We start from the raw sequence: 17,329 nt of genomic DNA on the forward strand, positions 1-17,329 counted from the left end.
GAGAAGCCAGTACAGGAGTGAGTCATGTCATGTCGTCTCTTCCCAATAAGAAGACAACTGCAACTGCTTCATGAATGACTCTCTGAAATACCTTTGGAGGAAAATAGGTCTTTGTCTTACCTTAACAGTCTCAACAGAAAAGAGCTGATCTTGACCACTGTGCTTACATTTTATTTTGCTCCTATTTGTGTTTTTTATTTATTTTACTGTTCATTTTATTCACATTCATCCTTCATATTGTGTTTTAAACCTTTCCAGCACTTTGGTCTGTTGAGGTTGTTTTAAAACAAACTTTGACTTGACATCACTTGACATACGTTCCTCAAATATGTTTTTTAAGGCCAGACCCAAACTGCCCCGCCTCTGCTCGAGCATTAGCTGCTACCCAGAATTTACCTGTTTAAAATACAAGAATGTGGCAGGTATGAATGTAACACAGGTCGATGATAATCTCTTACTTACGGGAACAAACAAGTTTGTGTGAGAATGAGACTGAAAAGGCACTGGGATTGGACAGCAGCAGGCGTTTTGAGTCAGCCTGCATGTTTTGTATGTTGCGTTCGGGTTACATTTATAGACATGCTGGTTGAACATCACCAGTACAAGGATTTGCTCCTCTCTCTGCTGTCATGACTGTGAGCATCGCGGGGCACGCTGAGCTACACCAACATACAGTACATTGCTGCACAAATGCGCACACACACTGGAGCGCCAGCCAACACACGCACTTTTTTACTTTAAGTGCAACAGCACAAAGTTGATCCGTGATCCGTACAGACCAAAGACTGCACATATTAGGTACGGACCGAGTCGGGAACACACATGATCCGGTCAAATGGTCGGTTCAACTTTACTCCGTTCCCACTCACCGTGTCTACAGCTAACTTAACAATAGCAACGTCATCTCAGCCTGCTAAAGTAATGTAGAGCACAAAAACACGTTTGATATAAACGTAATATTAAAATATGTAAAAAAGTATGGCACATTTGGGTTTTCTATCAGCCTGTTGCAGTCTATTGATGTAGTTAAAGAAAGATGCCCAAGTATTCCGGGAAACACTGGAGCACATAAATGGAAAACAAACCAGTGTCAAGTTCTGAGATTAAATGGAGCACCTTCTAAGTGAACAAACCGGTCAGATGAGTGGGTGTTTTTTCTTTCTTTATCCTGGTGATCAAAAACAATGTATGTTTGAATATTTGTGTTAGTAGACCATGCCTAACACAGCTGCCTCCCTTTTTTTTTTTTTGCACAGTGGGCCAGTTATTTATTTGATTTATAGATTGCATTTATAAGAATCAACCACATTATTATCAGTTAAACATATCAGGAGATCATGTCTGCAGCAGCCTTGTAGGCAAAAGCTGCCTTTTATTCAAAAGCTGTGAACAATCACAGCTTGGATTTCTTCTCAGTTTTAGCTTCAGTTTACATCTTTATACTTGAAGGTGCATGAAGTGACATGTTACACAATGGCGTAAAACTTCCAGAAATGATTGAAAGAGGCGACTTGTCATAGTGTAGTAGGACCACAAACTATATAGATAAAGGACAAGGCCACCGTGACTTGAATCTTCCATTGGTTTCTGAAAAGCCAAAAAAGACCACATTGTTTCAGAGGCTTTAGGTGGGGAGGATCCAGGGATGTTGAACTGCAAGTTTTCATATCTAAACAGTCCAGGAAAAGGTATTCATCTTATATGGAAGTGTTTCCCTTAGAATGAGATTTTATTGATGGTGGTAACTGAGCAAAGTTGAGCATTTATTGAACTCAAGAAGCTATGAGAGCTTAAGTAGCTTGTCGCTTAATCACTCACTTTTTTTTATTGAAAAGGTGAAGCTCTTCATAGATGGCAGGCTTTCAATCAATTACTAATATAGTTAGAAAGCTCAACGTCTTTTTTATTTTAGACATAGGTCTTGCTTTACTTTCAGTGCCAAGACAAAGCTTTAAGCTACATTTCTGTCTGTGATTGTTGATGGTAACATATTGTATTTGCATGCATCCTCATTCATTTTACGGACCCTTGATTCAGTTTATCATGCATCTCTTTATCTTAAGTGAATTTGGAAGTATTTACAACAGTGTACAATAAATTGCAATTGATAATACACTACAATGATTGTTCTAAACTTTCAAATCTCCTGACAGTTTGAGTGACTTCTGTTTTATGAGAAACTGAAAGCAAGTGCCTTATCAAAAAAAAAAGATTCCAGCAGAGGTTGAAATCAAAACCAGTTAAGAAGAACGCCTATTGTTCTGCGACATAGTGTTCATACCGTTCAGCTTACATCAGTGCCTTCTGTCCAGCCTACAGAGGTATAAAAGAATGATGGAGGTGGACTTGGCTGCAGAGGATCTGAGGACGAGATGAGTCTGAGCATCATGGCCTTCACACTGGTGCTCCTGCTTCAGCTGCTCCTGGTCTCACTGACATCTGCCTCTCATCACATGGGGGGAACCGCAACCTACACCTACAGAGGACAAACCCCTGACGGGAGATATATTGTAAGTGAAACAACTTCAAATGTAATTTCTTGTGATAAGATTTGTCACATTCTATAAAATGTTTTTATCATGACAAATGTTTGCAACTTGATTCAAAAGGTATCTACACTGGTTAAAGGTCTATAAATGACAAATGTTATTATAACAAATGTTGTTTTATAAGGGTTACATTACTCTGAGAGAATAAAAAGAAACATTCAAGAGTTGCTTCATTTATACAGTTAATTAAATCCCACAAAAAAAAATTCACCTAAAATTTTGACTGAATAGATTAAGAAAACTCAAGTTGAGGTTTCATTAATAATGATTTAAATATATGTGCTGGTAATTTCTGTTAACAATGCAAAAGAAAGGATCATGAGTCAATCAATGTCTTTGTTTAGTTTAATTCTTCTCGCAAGTAGAAGGAACAAAGCTTCAGAGTGTCAATACAGTCTGAAGGAAAGCTCGAAGTAATCACAATATGCTCGGGTTTATATACACATGCTTCACAGAAAAACCTTCATGACTAGATAAGGATTGCCGATACAGGCACAGTCAAATATCAAATACATTTCGTCATACATTTCAACACGTCGCACAACAGAAATCTCAAGGAAACTTAAAGTCTGAGTATCTTTGATATTTAGCTATTTGTAAGAAACCTTCATCCTTGGGTAAAGACAAAACAAGAATATTACGTATTAAATTATTGTTGCATGTCTCAAGCGAGCTGTAAGTAAAATGTGTCTTCGACAGTAAACAGAATTTTTCCATTGCATATACACCCACTTACTTAATTTTACTGTAGCAATACTGAGATTAAAACCAACAGACTGTTGGAAATCCAAAGGTCCCGACTTATTTTTTTAATATAATTATCCAGACTGGAGGGCGAATGAGCTAAACCTCTTAGTTTACGGCCCTGAGCTGTTTCTTCCACGACAGACATCACCATAGGAACCCCTGACTTCCACACATCCCTGCAGCCCAATTATGATTTTTATTGCTGTATTTAATCTAAAAAAGAACAACCATCTCTAACCGCAGAATTGCTCTATCCTACAGGTGGACTTTCACAACAGGGACACCTACGACCGCTGTTCCTACTCACACTACTGGTCTTGTTACCAGGGTCAGTGTGGCTTTAAAGCCAGTACACAGCATGGGGTAATAGACAACAGCACCAATGCTCCGTCTTACGAACAACTTTGGTGTGAAACTGAAACAGTCGATACGAGATACGTTCCCAGTGACAAACCTTTTCAAATGAGGTGAGCTTTTTCATCAAATAAGCATTGTTGCTGCAGCATACATTCTTTTTCAGTCTTTATTCCAGTTTTATCACCATCATAATGAATTTAAAAAGATTTGGAATGTAAATAAGGTTGAATGTGAAGGAGAACAGCAGTAAAAACTTTGAGGTGTTTGTAGAGTGGCAACCTCTGGACAATATATAGAAGGAGATAATTAAAGTGAAAATTACGTGATTGAATACTTTTGTTTCAACTAGGGATGGGTAAAGGTAATTATTCAAGAAACATTTCAGTACTTGCGCATACTTTGTTATTGGCCTTTCAAGGCGAGAGTACATTGTAAAAAAATTAACAAGGACAATAATTCGCAGTGCAAGATAAATGGTGTTAAACCAAATAATTAGCCAAGCCAGTAAGCACATGATGTTGAGATGATACCAGAGTGGAGGAGATGAGCTTTATGTCCGGGAAAGCTGAAAGCCAAATAACAAAATGGTGATGAGAGATAAGCTCTCATTAGGTTGTGTGGAAAGAGAAGGCTTCTTCGAGTTGATGGCATTTGTCAAGTTGGCGTACAATCCGCCATCACGGCTAAAAACAGCTACGAGAGCGGAAAAGATGTGAAGAGGGGACAGCTGCAGAATTGTGCAGAACTGCAAACAAAGACCTATGGGAGGTCTGTGTCAAACATTGTCTTTTATTTTAGTAATGATAAACAAATACTCAAGTACTTAGATTTCTGTAAATGCCCATCCCTAGTTCAACCAATGGTTTTTATATTATAAACCAGACTTTTTTTGCCCAGATCTTGACAGCACTGTCTCTAAATTCTGCTCTACTCATCCATGAAATAATTGTGACAATAATCCATGACAATTTTTCCTCACACAATCCAGGGCAGCTAGCTGTTGTTGGATTAACACGCGTAATGTAGGCGGTTGGTCAAATTGGAGGCTACTGACTACTGTGGATTTGGGAAGAAGATCTGACACCAGAGAACCAAACAGATCACCAGACATTGCCATCCTGCCTCTACTACGGTGAGTCCCCTGCTTTGAGCATGAACGGGCTCAACCGTTCATCAATTTGTAAAGTAATATGTTGAAAATGTCTGTCTTTAGCAACCCCAGTGGTAAATACAATTATACTGCGATTGCTTCATGAAATGTTGCTTCAAACAAATGCAATCAAATCATTTAAAAATGCAATACTTTCATAAATAAGGTCAGCTAAAAATGACTTGCCGAAGTCAGAAAGCAAGTCGACTTGCTCTCTGGCGCCCCCTCGTGGTAAACAAAACAAACTAAAAGAAAACAAATACACTGAACAACAATATCGCAACACTTCAGTTTTTGCTTTAATTTTTTTATTAGTTGAAATCAAAGATCTAAGATTTTTTTCTATGTACACAAAAGGCCTATTCCTCACAAATTTTGTTCACACATTTGTTTAAATCTGTCAGTGAGCACTTCTCCTTTGCCAAGGAATCCATCCACCTGAGTGGTGTGGTATCTCAAGATGCTGATCAGACATGATTATTGTACAGGTGTGCCTTAGGCTGGTCACAACTAAAGGCCACTCTAAAATGTGCACTTTTATCACACTGCAAAATTCCACAGATGTCACGGATATGTTTAGGCAGAATGCTTTTGGCATGCTAACTGCAGGAATGTCCAACAGAGCTGTTGCCTGTGAATTGAGTATTCATATCTATACCATAAGCCATTTCTCAAGTTGTTTCCGACAATTTGGCACATGCAATCACGTTATTTTATTGCATTATTATGCACAGCACAATGTTGCAAGGATCTGGGCACAATTCCTTGAGCCTGAAAATATCCCAGTTCTTGCATGGCCTGCATACTCACTGGACATGTAACCCGACATTAATGACAGCATGTTTAAGTTCCTGCCAATATCCAGCAACTTCCTACAGGCGACAATCAACAACCTGATCAACTATATATATATATATATATATATATATATATATAAGGAAATGTATTGCAATAAGTGAGGCAAATGGTGATTACACCAGATGCTTACAGATATTTTCAGTCCCCCGCCGCCCCATTGTTCAGTGTATTAAACAAAAAAATATATTGTTTTTTTCATGAACAGTAAAGTTATTCTTGATTCTGCATGTTTCACATATAAACATGTTTCTCTTATAAAGTCAACAAAACTGTTAATTAATTCTTGTATCAGAATCAGTATAAGCTTTGTTGGCCAGGTATGCTTAAACACACAAGGAATTTTACTTTGGTAAACTTTGCTCTCTTTGTACAAAGGTATAACAGTAAATATCAACAATAAACACAAAAATAAACAAATAAGCAAAGACTAATATGTACAAGGCTAAATAAGATAATAGTGCAGTGGTGAGTAGTGCAGTAAACATGAGGTAGTTTTTACAGTATTTACATTAAAAAGTGTGCATGGATGATAATTTAAGTTAAATAATATACGTATATGTACATTCATAGTGAGTTTTGTTCGAGGGTTACTTCACAGTCTGACGCTCTGTGACTGTTCAGCGTTCATCAGAGTGACAGCCTGTGGGAAGAAACTGTTCTCATGACGGGTTGTTTTGGCGTACAGTGTTTGCCTCCTGCCAGAGGGGAGGAGTTTGAAAAATTTGTGTCCAGGGTGTGAGGAGTCTGCTGTGATACTACCTGCCAGTTTCCTGGCTCGGGACCGGTATAAGTCCTAGATGGTGGACAGGTCGACACCAATGATTTTTTTCTGCAGTCCTTATAGTCCGTTGCAGTCTGTGTCTGTCCAGTTTGGTTGCAGATCCAAACCAGACAGTAATGGAGGTGCAGAGAACAGACTGGATTATGGATGTGTAGAACATGATCAGCAGCTCCTGGGGCAAGTTGAACTTCCTTAGCTGACGCAGGAAGTACATCCTCTGCTGGGCCTTCTTTCTGATTGTGTCTATGTGGGAGGTCCACTTCAGGTCCCGGGAGATTGGATCCCAGGAACCTGAAAGAGTCCACAGTAGACACTGTGCTGTTCAGAATGGTTAAGGGGGAGGGGGTGGGCTTCTCCTGAAGTCCACTGTCATGAGCGGGTTCAGCTCCAGATGGTTCTGACTGCACCAGAGAGCCAGCTGTTCCACCTCCCGTCTGTAAGCAGACTCGTCTCCGTCCTGGATGAGACCGATGACGGTGGTGTCGTATGCGAACTTCAGGAGTTTCACAGAAGGGTCCCCTGAGGTGCAGTCATTTGTGTAGAGGGAGTAGAGTAGTGGGGAGAGAACACACCCCTGGAAAGGGCGCCAGTGCTAATGGTCCAGGTGCTGGATGTGATACTCCCCAGCCTCACCTGCTGCATCCTGTGAGTCAGGAAGTTGGTGATCCAGGTGACAGGTGGAGGCCGGCACTGTGAGCTGGTTTGCTGCTAGTCCTATTTAGGTATCAATATGTGCATGTTTGTAATTCGTCTGTTGGTATTTTTTTGTGCTAAGGATTCTTACCAGCACAACCTAATTGTCACTTGTGTTAATGTGTCTGTTGAAGGGTTCCTCAGAACTGCCCAAGGACATACAAGCTGACTACCTTTGATCCTGACGGTGACAAAGTTCGATGCCGATACGGAAATATCCAAAATGTGGAATGTGGCGCATGTGACCAACCTTCAGGCTTCCACTTAAATCCGGTTAGTTTTTAAATCTATATCCTCATTCATAGTACAAAACCAGTGTTTCCCCTACCATTATATTGCCCCGCCCCCCCGAAGGTCAAGTAAAAAAAAAAAAAAAATTTAAGATTTATTTTTGGGCTTTTTGTGCCTTTATTGTAAGGATAGGATAGTGGATAGAGTCGGAAATCAGGGAAAGAAGTCATTTAAAGATACCTTTCCGATAGAAAAGGACAGCTGTCATTAAAAGTACCACGAGACACCAAGACTCCTTGAAGTGTTTGTGTCGTCGTGTCGGCTTGTCCCCACCCCCCAACGCTGTAAACCTAGGGGAAACACTGAAAACTGTACTGATGCTGTACTTAACCTAAATCCTGAATGTTCACATTATTAGGACTCCTGCACGTTACAATACAACAGCGCCAGTTATGACTACAGAAGTTATGCGTTTGAGATGGTGGTGGAAGACTTTCCACGAGGGCACATCACTCTTCAATACTCAGACGGATCTCAATCCTCCAAGAGTCCAGCATTGATGAGGAAAAAGAGGCAGCTTTATTATACAGCTGCAGCAACAACCACAACTCCTTGGTGGTGGTGGCAAACTACAACAACTGCAGCACCAACTACAACAACTGCAGCACCAACTACAACTCCTTGGTGGTGGTGGCATACTACAACAACTGCAGCACCAACTACAACAACTGCAGCACCAACTACAACTCCTTGGTGGTGGTGGCATACTACAACAACTGCAGCACCAACCACAACTCCTTGGTGGTGGTGGCATACTACAACAACTGCAGCACCAACTACTACCGCAGACCCGTGGTGGACGTCAACAACTGAAGCACCAACAACAACAACAACAACTGAAGCACCAACCACAACACCCCGGCCTTGGTACACAACACCCTGGTGGTGGACGACACCAACCACAACAACTGATGCACCAACTACAACATCAACCACAACACCCTGGCCTTGGTACACAACCGCTTGGTGGTGGACGACACCAACCACAACAACTGCTGAACCAGCAACAACTGCAGCACCACCAACCACAACTCCGTGGTGGTGGCAGTGGCGCACAACCACAACAACAGCACCAGTTCAAACTTCTCCTCTCAGTAAACTTCCCCTTCATTTCTCCTTTCTTGGTAAGTCACATTTAACTTTAAAAATTATTGTCTGAATATAATTTTTATTTTATCACATTGCAGTAATTAAACCTGCTGCTTATTTGTTCTGCTCATTTTAATGCTCTCAGTTCTTCAGTTAAAAAAGGAAGCGATTCACAATTTTACTTAACGTGTTACATGTCCGGAAATGAGCAGGCGGAAGACACATTTTATTTTGCCAGTCACTTATTGAATGCAAATGTGAAAAATAGAAATAGGTGGTCTTACCAATTAATGTAAGCAATCCCCCTGTTACGTTCAGGGAAAAAATAAGGAACTGGACCCACGTGCAGAATTAACTAAAAGTATTTAATAATCAAAAAGGCCAAAGGCAAACGAAAACTTACTTCCAAAAGTTCAACAAAAAAAACACAGATCAAAAACAGGAAGCCACACAGGAGCACGAGCAGACACTGACACTCAACACTCAACACTCAACACTCAACACTCAACACTCAACACTCAACACTCAACACTCAACACTCAACACTCAACACTCAACACTCAACACTGGCTACTTACAACATACAATGAACTGACAACACGAGGGAAGGAATACAGAGACTAAATAGACAGGGGTAATCAAACACAGGTGAGACTAACAAGACACAGGTGAGGACAATCAGGGCAATCAAGGCAGGGAGAAACACAAGACCAGAAACACAGAGGACAATACAAAATAAATCATGACACACTAAAGACACACAGAACTCAAGATTCTAACAAAACACACTAGAACACAGAGATACACGAGGATAATAAATGACAAAAATAAAACAGAAAACACTAGGAAACATTAACACTCAAGGGAAACAAGCAACACTGGGATAAAGCAGGGAAACTCAAATACAAAATACAAAACCAAATCATGACACCCCCACTATTAAAATTAAAACAAATAAGAAAATAGTTAACATAAGTATTCAACTAAGGAATACACTATATCACTGAAGTTTCACTACAGATTGTCCTTTTGGTTGCTGATCAACAGAGAAGCTATGAAATTAAATCAATTGATCAGATTCTCTACATGTTTCAATCTTTTAAAGAACAGTACAACAATCTTAATATCTGCCCATCCCAATCAATTACATCAGAAGAAAATGGCTGCCATGTGAACCAATGACAAGGGGTCAGGGGTGACCATCTCGCTGTAAACTTAGACCAAACTGTTTGTTCGTTAGTAAGAAAAAGTTGTTTAAAACGTCCGTAGTTCAAACGCAGAGAGGCAGTCAGCGAGGGCGTAAAAATCTAACGAGGATAAATCCACAAAATAAAATAAAAAGTTTAAAACCAGACAAGCAAACACAAGAAAAACAAGGCTGGAAAGCATGAACACACTAAGAAGACAATGACAATCTGGCAGGGGGCTGGTAGAAACACAGGGGTATGTATGGGTCAGACTCATTTCTAATTAGATACGTGTGTTGGGACAATAGGTGGGAAACAGAACAATGGCAGGTAGTCAAACTTGACACAAAAGAAGCAGATTAAAAAATAAAGTGAACACAGGAAGTGAACACAAAACAAGACAAAACAAAATGGTAGACTAAGATGGACATTTTGGCCCGTTATTCATTAAGCTCTCTACCATACAGGGAGCGCTATGCTATCGCTCAGGTTGTTAGCATTCCATCTTCCCTCATAAGAGCGGACGTGCAGAAACCATATTTACTGGAAGTTAACTGTTTTTCAAATCAACATCCACCATAAAATTGATAAAAAAAACATTAACAGCTACAATAAATGGTCTACACCTCATGGATAATTTCCATGAGGTGAGGCAGTGCTTCCCAAAGTGTGGGCCGCGGCCCCCCGGTGAGCCGTGTGGGTACTACAGGTGGGCCGCGAACAGGCCTCTACCAGGTATTTAAAAATAAAAAAAATATCACAATATTCAGTGTTTGCCCCCGGTGCGGGAAACGGGAGAAAGAAACGGGAGATGCAGGAACAAAAGCTAAGCTGGACTGACTGTAACAAATTCAAATAACTGTTCATTTGTTATATTGACAGCTGTTATTAAAAGAAACACATGAACACCATGATTCCCTTAAGTGTCTGTGGCAGTGTCCGACCGACAGCTGTAGTCATAACTTTTATTTTATAACGGGCCCCGGAGTAATTTTGTATTTCAAAGTGGGCCGCAACAGTCTTAAGTTTGGGAAAGGCTTGTCTACAGATTAACAGACATGTGCCCAGCTATTCAACTAAATCAGAGTGAACAATAATCTTTTTTCATTTTTCTCCAGTGGACAAACCCGTTCCCTCATGTCAGCCAGGACACTACTTGCCTGAGTATGTAAGCCCAACACCTGAAAACGGAGTGCACATTCATGCAGAGGTCGACATGGAGGTGGAGATCAGAGTCAAAGCACAATCTTCACTTTCAATGTAAGTGAAACAATGCAGCAAAACATTCTCATCATTTTGACACGTAATAACATATGAATGTTTGAATTCTTTGTTTTCATGCAGAATACAGGACATCATCTTCAGCGGGCCACTGAATACCATAAAGCATAGGAACACCTTTAACGAGTTTGTCATTACATGGACACCAACTTCAGAGCACCTGGGAAATCATTACGTCATCTGCTTTGCTGTAGAATCAGTGAGCGGGTAAGTGTGTTCGGTTAATTTACTTTTAATGACTGTATTAGTATGTGAGGGCATCTCCTTCAATCTAAACAAATGTTAGTGTATCTTTAGAAATTATACGCTCCACAAAACACAACTTCCAAGTGTGAAATGATAGATAACCTATGATAGGATGTGAAATTATATGATACTACAAATTATGATTGAACAAAATACAAATAGACAATATTATACCATACAAATGATAATATTTAGTATGTTACAGTATGTTCGATGGCAAAATATAATATGATGCCACAGGATATGATTCAATACAATAGGACAGGAGATACCAGTGCACTTTTTATCACAACATACAAATGATAATACAATGTGTAACAACTTCAAACGTTGGGATGCAATTCGATTTAAAAGTTGGTCCAGAGCATCAGACTGAGTGTGCATGATGGACAGATTGGTGACAGTTTTGGCCTGTAGTTTTTGATCGTTGCAGGGCTTAGTTGAAAATTGAGGTCTCAAAAGTTAAATCAGTGTTCATTCATATTTTTCAGAAATAACGTCTATCAGTCAGACATGAGGTGTGTAGTTGTGGACGTTGGAAAGAAGCAAGGTGAGTCAATTTGCTACTAAAACATTTTTTTAGTCGGGTAAGGCCATTTTCACATGCCTAAAGCTTTGTTAAACTATTATCAAGCATCTTTTGCATTTCAGCAAAAAATAATTCTCGGATGGCTTGTGGTTATGTCACGCGCCCCATTATCAGAGGCTGTAGTCCTCATCATGTTCCGAATCTGACCTCGGCCCTGTGCTGCATGTCATCCCACAGTCTCACTCATCCCTGTCATTAGTGCAAACCACAAAGAGGAGAATCCATATGCAATACTTAGCGAAGATATTTATTTGCAAAAGGTAAAAACAAAAGCTTATATTTTCAAATTTCCAAACAAATGTCCATCAAAATCCCCAAAAAGAATCCAATAGAAGAAATACCAGAGCCCCGAGAAAATTTACCAATACAGGAACACGGGTGGGACGACAAGTGAACTGACACAGAGGGGATGCAGGCAAGCTGAACAGATATGTTGAGTAGTGTCAGAAGAATCAGAATCAAAAATACTTTATTAATCCCAGAGGGGCCATTCAGATGGCTCAGGAACAGGCGAATGTAGGCCCACAGACAGGGGGACCAGGAACATTGGTCAGCTGGGCAGTAGATGTGGGACCAGTGATAAACATCATCCCCGACCCCCGAGGAGAAAGCAAGAGAACAAGGCATCCACAGGTCTGCCGAGGGGGAACCTGGGTGGACTTCCTTTACTGCAACAGGGGGTTTGAGGTAGTGCTGGGCTATAGATCGATTTTTTTAAATTAATTTGAATGTATTGTTTTGGACGGTTTTTAAAAATTAAAATCGATTTTCACTTTAACATGAATAATAACGGTAAACAACCTTCACTGCTTCTCTGGGCTCCCGTAGTCCATAAAGCCGCCTACCCCGGAAAGTTGTCTCTCAAGACAGTGAGTGAAAACACCTTATTCATTTCCATATCCGAATTGGAAATGTGCCTTGTTCTGTGTTTTGTAGGCTGTTTGAGAAAAAAAAACGATTAAAATCGTAAATTAGTGTGGTGTAAAAAAAAGAAAATCAGGGATTTTATTTTCAGGCCATATCGCCCAGCCCTAGTTTGAGGCTCACAGCAGGAACATCGGGTGTGAGGCTCTCAGCAGGGACGGGGGGCATACACCGCTGTACAGGAACAGTTTACAGACACTGCTGATGCAGTTTGGATTTCTTCCTTTTAATTTTGTACTGTTCCAGAAGTACAAAACGTAAGAAACATTTTGTTTAAGAACAACTCAAGCTGCAAGACATGCACTAAAGATAAAGCGCTCTTTGGGCCACAAAGATGCACTGACTAATTAAACTCCCTCATACAACCCCATACAAAAAATCCATACTATTACTTAAAGGAATTTTGTGACGAAAACATTGTTAGTGATACAAAGAAAACTTGTACAGTTCTCAGCTTAATGCATTTGCTTTAAATGAATACATTTCTATCTCTTGTTCAAGTTGAAGCCAATGTGATCTGCAGTCAGTCCACCATGAGAGTGGAGATTGAGAAATCTTCATTCCCCCGACTCAGCGAGGATGATTTACGGCTCAATGACCCCTCAAATATCGTCTGCGGCCTGAAGACTCATTCCAACAGCACTCATGTCATCGGCATCATCCCTCTCAACTCTTGTGGCACCCAGATCGAGGTAACACAGGGTCATATGCTTCATTTGTTAGATGTTGCTTTTCTTTCTCATAAACAGCGAGAGAACTGAATATACAACCTCTAACTCTGCAGGAAGATGAGGAATTCCTAAAGTTCAAGAATGAAATCACCACGTTTGAGAACAACAACGACGTGGTCACCAGGAAAAACCTGCTGGAGGTTCAGTTCTACTGTCAGTATCCCAAACGAGGGAACGTGACTCAAAGCTTCTTGGCACACAGGAATGCAACCACTGTGTGGGAGAAAGGCTTCGGCACGTTCACGTACCAGTTTGAGTTCTATCCCAACGTTCAGTTCCAGACCATGATCAATCCGCACCATTACCCTCTGGAGTACGACTTAGGGAGCCGCATCTACATGCAGATCGAGGCCACGTCTTCACTCAACAACACCGAGCTGTTTGTGGAGTCCTGCAGCGCTGCACCGTATGACAACCCCAACTACATGCCAGTCTACCCTATCATCCAGAATGGGTAAGTGTGCTTATGACCCCGACTAGAAACAGGATTCAACACGGAATTTAATAAGAGTGGTTTGATTTTACCTGCAGATTTGTTCAATGATTATCCTACCCTGTAATGGCTTCCATTGCTTGATTACAAAATATTAAAAAGGATATATTCATAAAAAATGTTATTTACTCTCAATAGGTGCGTAATGGACTCGACTGTTATCATCCATTCCCCCCCCCACCAGAGACAGTTCAAGTTCAGCATGGAGGCCTTCAAGTTCATTGGATTACATGACCAGGTGACGAATGCACGTTGTGGTTAAGATGACTGGAAATGGCATAAGCTCTGTCCTTTTATAAATGTTAAAGCATTTATGAAATGTATAATAGGTTTAATTTTGTTTGTCGAACAGGTGAAATAATGTGATATTCATGTGAAACAACTCATTTTTAAATACAGCAACAGTTTGTCAGCAAGAGGAAGACAATCTATAGACACCTGGGAGACTTATTGCACTAATAGTTAATTAAAAATGTAAAGGAAAGTTGTTCAAATAAAGGCTTAACTCCAATAAAAGCATAGTAAGAAAATGCAAAATAAAAACATTTTTAGTCAAATAATGTTTCAATAAAGTTATTATTTTTCATGAAATAATTGTCCCACGTTTTAAAATAAGGTAACCTGTTAAAACAGTTTTTCTGCCCTCATAATGACAGCGTGTCTTGTTGTATTCAGGTGTACATCAGCTGCTCAGTCCTGATGTGTCAGGCAGGAGAACCCAACACCAGGTGCTCACAGGGATGCATGACAATGAATCAAGGCCTCGACAGGCGTAAGAGAGAGACTGTCAGCCAGACTTCATCCCACCTTGTCTCCCAGGGTCCCCTGCGCATGAGGAGGTCAGCAGAGAGAGCAGAAAGCCCAGGTAAGAAAACAGGAGTTGCTTTGTTTACAGCACACCTGAAATTTTACAAACCCAGGTACACGTTGATGAGGTCAAAATAAAATATTTCACTTTTTTCCTCCAGTGATGAACCTGAATCTGAACCTGGTTTTCATCGCTGGATGTCTTGTTGCAGCCGTTGGCATGATCAGTGGAGTGGCCGTGTACAAAGCCAAAATATCAAGGGTCAAATACCAGCCTCTGCCCACATTTGAGGATTAAGACAGCTGCATGTGCATCTCTATTAATTACACAGGAATATAGTTATTGGGTTTTTTTCTGGTCAGGAATGAAGGGTGTTATTGTGTCTTATTATGAACACAAAAATAAGTAATTTTATATTGACTGCTTGAGAAGTGTCCACATGGTGACCATTAAGCTAACATATACCTGTGCTTCAATGGAACAACATTTTTTTTCTAAATGTAATTTAACATATTTAGCACTGCAGCTGCTGGGTGATTGTTCAGTTGCTTTATCTTAGCTTCTTGGGATATGTAGCTTTAAAACTGCACACATTTGTTTTACAGAACGATTAAAAGCAGATCTCTTGACTGGGAAAAGCGTCCAAATACTCATAGATGGTTATTATCATTTTTATGTTAAATGCCTTCATAACATTTTGGTACAACATGCTAAAACATGCTCAAGTCGAGGGTTTGATCCCCATCCCCTGTATGTTTTGAAGGATCCTTAGGCAAGAAACTGAACCCCAGATTGTCCCGATGCTGTGTCAGCAATATGACAAAATGCAATATAATCCAATCAATACATTATGATATGAACTTCCATACTATACAATAAATAATGTAACGATATGATGAAATGAACAGTAAAATACGATACAATTAATATCATATTACATAATGTACAATAATGCCCCTGTGAGGTAATTTGAATGAGGGACTTTTAAACTGTTTTTGGACATTGAGATTCTCTTTCCATTCAGCCACAACTATTTTAGCAGAGCAGATTTTGGAGAGTTAAAACAGAATAATAAATGTTTTTAAATTGCATCGATTTGCTAAGAATTCAATCATTGAAGTCATTAAAGATTTCCATAACATGCTGACATCCCCCATGGTACTATGTTCTCTTCATCAGCCTGTTTGAATACATGATCATGATACAATCGCTCATTCAATCAATAAAATATTTTTTTCTGTCATATGTCTGTTTTTTCGTCTCTTCCTCGCACACAAAAGCCCACTTAAAACATGATTAGATATGATATTCACTAAACTGGATGAAATACATACAATAAGCACCGAAAGCTTTGAGCTGTACATTCACTTTCAATCTCCTAAAAAACCTGAAGCCAACTGATCTGATTCTTCACAAGAAATCTTAATTCAAAATTATCAACCCTGCCTTTATAAAGTGAATGGAAAGATCCATGGTGCAGAATGGCAACCGTGGTGGTTACTAGTGTTAAAATTGATGTGTTAAAGACATTGAGATGAAGGTATCATCCAACATTTTGTCTGAAATATGTGTTTTACAAAACATACAATGCACTACACAAAACATGTCAACATATCAACTGATATACAAATGTACAATTCTTTATGAACTGTAAGAAGATAGAGATTGGGCAGTAAGGGGAATTGTGGTAACTGTAATAGGTCTCTGTGACAGCATGGTGGAGACATTGCCGCAGTAATGGGATTAAAACTAGGTCCAGCAGTGTGTTTTTGTCTGTTTCAGCAGCGGTGATAAGTTGAGCAAATCTTTAGGACGGAAGAACTCAACAATCATGCTTTAATCACGATAACAACAACAACGGGTTAACAATCCATGATCCCCAGTAAGTCCAAAAGGCTTCACAGATTGGACAAGAGGATGTCACATTGTAGTCTTGAATTCTATACACAATCAGTAACCTTCAAAGCAACAAACTCAAGGTCAGTTATATTATGCATGAACTGTTCATGCACCTGCAAGGGGTTTTTCACATAAACAGCAACCCGACCACACCCTCTGCTGGCCATGTGTGGACAAATTGAAAAAGGACCGGTGTATGCTATGTTTGAACATCTTGTAGGACTCTAGAGAGAAACAGTCTGCAACAAAGGAGCCTAGTAGGTGTGTCATAGAGTGACCACATCTACTCTATCATCACCCATACTATGGGTGACTCCAAAGTCCTGCTTCCAGATGTGGCTCCAGCTCAAATGGGTACATTTTTGTGTCAAAAGATTTATGAAACTAATAGAGGCCCTAAGCCAAAGGTATACTTTACATACAAATACATATCTCTAACTAAATTCAAGGTACATCAAATTACAACCCTATCAGTGTTTCCCCTACCATTGCCTTGGCCGCCCGCCATGTACCGAGCTCATGTTAATAATAAATGAGTTACTGTATGTTCTGTACTAAAGCACAGAGACTGTTAATGATTTAAATAATTCAGGTTATATTTGTTTCATGTTAAGATGAAGTACTATCCACAATAAACTGCTCAATTTTTCCTCCAA

The 17,329-nt window shown here is 39.8% G+C and overlaps 1 protein-coding gene across 1 annotated transcript; it reads left to right on the forward strand.

Moving 5' to 3' along the window:
- Nucleotides 1-2,348: 2,348 nt before the first annotated feature.
- LOC132977863 (uncharacterized) lies at nucleotides 2,349-16,017 on the forward strand. Its single transcript, XM_061042801.1, has 13 exons — nucleotides 2,349-2,510; nucleotides 3,558-3,763; nucleotides 4,642-4,785; nucleotides 7,270-7,408; nucleotides 7,785-8,550; nucleotides 10,821-10,962; nucleotides 11,047-11,190; nucleotides 11,721-11,779; nucleotides 13,244-13,434; nucleotides 13,527-13,927; nucleotides 14,105-14,204; nucleotides 14,642-14,831; nucleotides 14,935-16,017. Exons 1-13 carry the CDS (start codon nucleotides 2,373-2,375, stop codon nucleotides 15,069-15,071), a joined length of 2,757 nt encoding a protein of 918 aa, XP_060898784.1. The 5' UTR covers nucleotides 2,349-2,372; the 3' UTR covers nucleotides 15,072-16,017.
- Nucleotides 16,018-17,329: the final 1,312 nt, after the last annotated feature.

The sequence above is a fragment of the Labrus mixtus genome, chromosome 1 (assembly GCF_963584025.1).
Source record: "Labrus mixtus chromosome 1, fLabMix1.1, whole genome shotgun sequence".
Classification (NCBI taxonomy): domain Eukaryota; kingdom Metazoa; phylum Chordata; class Actinopteri; order Labriformes; family Labridae; genus Labrus; species Labrus mixtus.

What these genes read in the sequence shown, in the direction of transcription:
- LOC132977863 (XM_061042801.1), top strand. Translation starts at nt 2,373, where the DNA reads ATGAGTCTGAGCATCATGGCCTTCACACTGGTGCTCCTGCTTCAGCTG. An exon ending in GCCATCCTGCCTCTACTACG is followed by an intron (nt 4,786 to 7,269) that starts GTGAGTCCCCTG and finishes TGTCTGTTGAAG; the next exon opens with GGTTCCTCAGAACTGCCCAA. An exon ending in GCACAATCTTCACTTTCAAT is followed by an intron (nt 10,963 to 11,046) that starts GTAAGTGAAACA and finishes GTTTTCATGCAG; the next exon opens with AATACAGGACATCATCTTCA.